The sequence below is a fragment of the Malus domestica genome, chromosome 16 (genome assembly GCF_042453785.1).
Source record: "Malus domestica chromosome 16, GDT2T_hap1".
Classification (NCBI taxonomy): Eukaryota; Viridiplantae; Streptophyta; class Magnoliopsida; order Rosales; family Rosaceae; genus Malus; species Malus domestica.
Window position 1 is genome coordinate 21,553,118 of NC_091676.1, and position 6,457 is coordinate 21,559,574.

At 38.7% G+C, this 6,457-nt stretch overlaps 1 protein-coding gene and 1 pseudogene across 1 annotated transcript; both read right to left on the minus strand.

Annotated features, from left to right (window-relative positions):
- Positions 1-426: 426 nt before the first annotated feature.
- Positions 427-3,164, minus strand: LOC103417814 (multiple organellar RNA editing factor 2, chloroplastic-like). The gene is made up of 4 exons (XM_029096166.2): positions 2,663-3,164; positions 2,239-2,336; positions 2,073-2,138; positions 427-815 (listed from the first exon to the last, which is right to left on the minus strand). The coding sequence occupies exons 1-4, from the start codon at positions 3,094-3,096 to the stop codon at positions 673-675; spliced, it is 741 nt and encodes a 246-aa protein (XP_028951999.1). The 5' UTR covers positions 3,097-3,164; the 3' UTR covers positions 427-672.
- Positions 3,165-4,087: 923 nt separating this feature from the next.
- Positions 4,088-5,586, minus strand: LOC108172371 (thaumatin-like protein 1; annotated as a pseudogene).
- Between the last annotated feature and the right edge of the window lie 871 nt (positions 5,587-6,457).

Here is a 6,457-nt window from a genome sequence, read left to right on the forward strand (position 1 = left end):
ACGACGTGACCAATAATAGCGTAGGGATTTGCATTTTGATGAGACGTTTATGAAATCTTTTATAAAATGGACCAAATTGTCACATCCCTAAACCATATGGGTGCAAAACGAGATTGTCCCTTTTCCTTTAGGGCTAAGAATTGAACTCTTACCCTAGATATGATGAGAATGAAGTGCTCCCTTGCTGGACAAAGCCTAAGGCAGCAGCATTCTAGCCCAATTTTTTAGTGGAATCACCTTAATCTCCTACCCTTCTCCAAAACATGGCAATATAAAGATATGAAAGAGAACCCGGCTCGTACGCCGGGCTCAAGAAGATGGTTGCCCTAGGAGAGGGCTTTGAGCCTCAAATTGAATCATCCAAAAAGCAGTCAAGAAAATGGCCTGATGCCACTAATAAAGTCTCAAATCGCACAAAACTACTAATGTTGTTCAAGTTATAGAATAGCTTATGGCTTTGAAGGTTTGGCTCGAGTTCAACGTGAACTCAAGGGTTTAACAACAGCGGACAATGATCAACAAATCCGCAGTTACAACTTTAATCGTTCAACTACTAAGCATACTTTGGACTAATCATGACCCAGATGAGCATAGGATTTTAGGCTCCACAAGCTTTCAGAAACTAGTTCCCATTTTCACCAAGATATTTACATAGCTAGCCTTCCATTTATTTCACCGGGCATTTTCCCTCCGGCGCACGTAACGGGTTCTATCATTGTACCTTGGTCTGTCCTGAGCTCTTGACGGCTGTGGCTCCACCCTCCTCTGCCTTTCTGGCGACCTCTGAACAATTTCTCCGTTCACAAACAACTCAGCTGCATTAAAGAAAGTTACAATCATGAGTTACAAGAATAGGTTGCATTTAGAAGTTTGAAAATAATTAAGAGAGAATGAACAAATTCAGAACAAGCATCCATTTAAAACAGCGGTGAACATGCAACAGTGGCAAACCATTTAGCAGGAGAACAGTATACAATGCAGATATGTACATACTTGTTTCTAAATACAAAGTTTTGCCTTTTTTTAACAAGGAATTCTGTATAATCTGAAAGAAATCAAAATTAACAGCTCCAAAATAACACAAATTAATGAGAGAAAATGGAACCGCATAGGAATTACAAGTCTGAGATGAATGAACTATCACATGACAAATTCTAACCAAATGTATTGACTCCAATGATTCCGAAACACCACAATGTTCAAGAAGCAACAGAACAGGATGAAGTGAATCATTATAAGTCCATTAGCATTCAAAGCTAGGCATTGCCAACTGAGGGCTATTAGCTTTTGCCAAGATGGACTGCAAGTTGCATTGTCAGCAAGGTTGTCTTTTCAATGATAAAGCTCACGAAATGTATCAACTCCAATGATTTTGAAACTCCACAACACTCAAGAAGCAACAGAATAGGAAGAAGTGAATCATTATAAGTCCATTAGCATTCAAAGCTAGGCATCGCCAAGATGGACTGGGAGTTAAACGAAAAGAAATATAAATGTTAACCAAACAAACTTTTAAAAACGATGTCTTTCCAATTTTTGAAAAATTAATGTTAGTCAATAGCCAACATATTGGAGGCTGCAACTTCATAAAACACAAACCCAAGGAAAGATGAATAGCATCAAAATTGCACTACACTAAAAAAATCTTATAGTATGTTTCATCTCCACTGATCTGCATTTTTTTTTTTTTTTGAGAAGACACTGATCTGCATTTCCACATAGTATTAAGTACAGAAGAGTCAAGAGAGACATTTGATATAAGTCCATTAGGATTCAAAGTTAAATAATGCCTATAAGGCCTATTTAACTTCTCCAAGATGGACAACGAATCTTGAAAAGAATGCAGGCGAACCGTAACCTATAGTAACCTATACAGAGAAAAAAGGAAAACAGATAGTCTTCCATCATTCAATTGGATAGTTGAAAAAGTAAAACTACTGCTTAGACCTCAGAACCAACACCATGTCACTTCAAGCAACTTCCATGTTGAAATGTGGGTGCATGCGGATTAAAATTAGAACACACGAGATCTGAAATCACAGTTCTTAAACTTTAGATCCTTAAACACTTACCACCATAGTCTTTGAATTCAGGATCAACATACGAATCCGGAAGAATAAAAAGAACACCGGGCAACCCTGATAACAAGAAAAGAATCATAAACATGAATAAACAGTATGAATAATCTACTAATTATACTTAGAAATTATAACATAGCTGCAATTTAACAGCACAAACCTTCAAGCCTATTTGAGGTCTCCTCATCAATCTCACAACCAAAACCAAAATACCTCTCGCATGACACATTGTATATCTTCTTCTTTGCTTCTTCCTCACTGCCACACCACACCAAGCAACAAAAGCCCACATCTTAAATATAATTATGTAAACGTAAACCCGAAGATACAAACAAAATTCAACCATTGAATTGCAAACATATTTCTATTTGCCATTAAGTATACATATCTATCATCATCACATCAAGAAGTAGCAAAGAATAAATAAGCGAAAATTCTCATAAAAAAATAAAAATAAAAAAAGAAGTCACTTAGGAAATACACTATAAATAAAATTCACATATATCAAAACGTGAATTTTCTTTTTCCAGTTATTTTTCATCATTTTCCCAGCAAACCAAACAAGAAATCAAAGAACCCATTACCTCCCAACAACTTTAGCCAGGGTCTGAACATAGCAATCGATCATCTGCTGCTTTGTAGCACCCTCCCCACCGGGCTTATCCATGACGATGAGCCAGTGCTCGTAGTCACAGCCAGGAAATAGCGGTGCCATTTCAGTGGGTGGACGGTCGCTGAAGTTGGAACCTGAGTTAAGGGGCGAGTAAGAACCGCCAGAGCGGTTGACCCGGCAGCGGATCGGAGTGTATCGGGTGGTGGCGGTAGGGAATCGGACGGCGTGGGAAAGAGGGGCGAGGGATCGACGGCCGAGCATGAGGGATGGGATGGAGAGAGGTTGGGTGAGTCTGGAAGTGGAGAAGAGGCATTTGGGTATGAGGAGAGAGATTGTGGGGTGGCGAGCGGTTGCGGTGGTGGTGGCGGCGGCCATGGCAATTGCTCGGACTAGGGTTTGAACCATTTTTGGGGGACTGAGGGAGAGTGAGAGTCAGGAAATGAGATGAGGGTTTAGGGTTTAGGGTGGGGGATAAGGTTTAACAGGGGAGTTTATCTTTTAGATTTTTGTTAGGTCTTTTGGGTTGGGCCACTACAACTGGTATTGGGCTACTTTCTGGGCTTGAAATGTTTTTTTTTTTCCAAAATTAGGCCCTTTTCTCTATACAAAATGTCATCCAATTATTTCTGTACAGAGTGTGGTCAGATAGTCACGTAATATAATCGTCCATACCAAAAAAAATTCTCAAAATTCACTTATATATGGTACTTTGTAAACTTAACCTACTTTTTTCTTGGTTAAAAAGAAAATAGAGTTAAATTCACCAGTGAAACCTTTTTTTTTTTTTTAGAACCAAAACTAGAGAAACTCAAAGATGGGGACTTATAAATTGTTCCATTAGTGAATATTTTCCAATGATCAAATCATTCCTCCACTCAATAACTCAGAGAATTGTTCATGATGTAATCTTGGTATAGATCAATTTTAGAGTGAATAACGACATGTATACTTAACATAAATATAATAAGGAGGGAATGAGAGAACCTAAAGGGAAGTTAGTCCTAAATACTGGAAACTATAAGTGAACTGATTCCCATTCTTATATTTTAGTAAATGTAAAGAATTTAAGAATTAAAATAATTTTCATTTTCATTTCTTGAAAGTAAACATGCCTAAGAGCATTGAAATCTATAAATGACTTTGAGGATTTAAGTAAACTTGGCATCCCAATCTTTTGATTCTCAATCTAAGGTCATCATCACACATTAACAAATTATGTACTAATTCGTAATTGGAATTGAAGAAACTGAGAAAAACTAGTGAATTAAGAAAAATTGAAATTTACAACCAATCGGAATAAGTCATCAACAATATATTAATGGTCAACATTCTTTTCTTTTTTTTGTTTCACACATGAAACTAACTGTATTTTTGCCACTTAGAACACCTAATTCTATCAAGGACAAAATGTTATCACATAGTCAGGTCCACCAGTACATGTAAAAGTGCTAGTTTTAGCATCATAAGCATAACTATAAGCATGTGGGCACTGGCTCTTGAAGATCTTTGAATATTCGGTCGGAGGGCACGTCGTAGGACTCCCATAGGCACCTGTGCAACAATATTGCGGCTTATTGAAAGCCAAACATGCATTTTTTTTCAAGCAGTCACACTCTCATTTGGTCATTTCACACCCAATTCATTAAGGCAAACATTGTTCACATCCCCTGGGCAGCTCGTCGCACTACATCCACCGAACCTTCCCGGTGGAGCTACACCAAGATGCACATTGAATCTGTCAACGAGGCTGACATCGTAGAAATCTTGTCCTCCACCTGGAGCAAGTGTCAACTCTATCAATGATGCTAGCAAGATTGCACCAGCATCGTTGCATGAGACCTAGCCAGATGCGTAGTCTGCGGTTTCACAAACAAACTTTCTTGACGCATCTGTAGAGCAATGAGTTTTGCCTCATAAATGGTCGGACCAAGGTGAAAGGACATCTAACAATGAGGAGGCACCAGATGCTAGCTCAAATCTAGTGGAAGATAATTGTGCACCACTCCTGGTTAGGGTTCCTGGCCAAACTGTAAAGGGGCACTTGTTTTGGAATGTGAATTTGGCGGCATTAGCACCTGCGTGTCATGCAACACAAAAGGTAAACAAAAGAATGAACATAAAAATCATCTTATGCAACATCAAACTTGCGTTGTTTCAAATATGAATTTGATCATATTAAAATAGAGGTATTCATTAATTTACCCCTTGAACTTGTAAGGATGAGCCAATTTCCTCCCTCCACTTTAATTTTAGCCAATTTCCACCCTAAACTCTCCTAGTTAGTCAATTTGTACCCTACTGTTAAATTTTTTTAATTTTTCATCCATTATTCCATTATCTTCTTCCTTTTCTCTGAACTTTCTCTTCTTCTTCCTTTTCTCTAAGCCGAGCCCGTGCTAGTTCCACCGGTGCTTCACCAGCACGATTTTCCTGGTAAACACCAAAAGAAACAGCCGGAGGGATCTGAGCTCGTAGATCCGCGTTCACTTCTGGAGATCCATCCACTCCTCAATTTTTGGCGAAGGTGAGGGAGAAAGAGGGGTCGGACAAGAAGGCAGAGGACGGCGCTGTCGTAAAGGGGAGTGGCAAAGAGCTTGGCAATGTAAAATGTCTAGTTCTTAGTCGCAACCTCATTTCATAGAAAACTTACCCAAAACGCAGCATTTTGGTAGCTAAAGAGCGTTTAGGTTTTTGTTCCTCCAACAATCATAAACCCTAATCTCACAGTATGCTTCTCTCTCCTCCCCCTTTCTCTAAAAATGCAGCCTTTATAGCCTCTGCAACTTCGTCTGCTCCTACTTCGTTACCTCTTTACCTTCATCATCATCGTCGTCTTCCCAAACACTCTAAACCCACATTCCATTTCTCCCCCAAAACCCCACCCATTTCCGCCATTCCCGACCCACCATAGTCACCAGAACAAGCTCCCACTTTCTATCTCTACCCTATTTCTTTCTCTCTAAACCCTTTTCTTCCTCTGCCCCACCGAACCAAGATCTAGATCAATCCGAATTAGCTCAGTCTCTCTCTTCTAAGCTCCTACAGGATTCTAGCTCTAACCCCTTCTCTGTAACCCAACGCCTCCAATTAAGCTTCTCCCACATCACCCTGACAGCTCATGTGGTCCTTAACATACTCAATCTGTCCTCCAAGGCCAACCGTACGGTTTTAGGGTTTAACCAGTGGCTTAAGCCCAGCATGGGCTTGGCTTGGAGAAAAGGAAGAAGAAGAAGAGAAAGTTCGGAGAAAAAGAAGAAGATAACGGAAGAATGGGTGAAAAATTAAAAAATTTAACAATAGGGTGCAAATTGACTAATTATGAAAGTTGAGGGGGGGAATTGGCCAAAATTAAAGTTGAGGGGAGAAATTGGCCAATCCTTACAAGTTCATAAGATAAATTGATGAATACCTCTATTAAAATATTTGATGTGAGAAATTACTTGACACACAAATTAAACCCTCTTTTTGACAATTGTAGTATGGATGTAAGTAGGGTATCGTTCTAGGCCGGGGATTAGGAGGGATTGCTAATCTATTCTAAATTAATTTAAAAAATATTAAATAAGACTCAAGGACACAAAACTAGGCTAAAAACTCTAATAACTCAAAATACACTTAGGATGACTCAAAATAATGAAAACAATCAAATTAAACACTAGGAACTGAAATGGACGGAAATTAAATTAAAAGACTAACAATAAAGAAAACTAACTAAATAATATAATTTAACAATGGATGGGTGTTTGGTTTTGATGAAAAGTAAATT

Excerpts from the sequence above, each read along its gene's own strand:
- LOC103417814 (XM_029096166.2), bottom strand. The coding sequence starts at position 3,096 with ATGGTTCAAACCCTAGTCCGAGCAATTGCCATGGCCGCCGCCACCACC. Across the intron at positions 2,139-2,238 it reads GACCTCAAATAGGCTTGAAG|GGTTGCCCGGTGTTCTTTTT; the intron begins GTTTGTGCTGTT and ends TCTTGTTATCAG. Across the intron at positions 816-2,072 it reads TGAATTCAAAGACTATGGTG|CTGAGTTGTTTGTGAACGGA; the intron begins GTAAGTGTTTAA and ends TCTTTAATGCAG.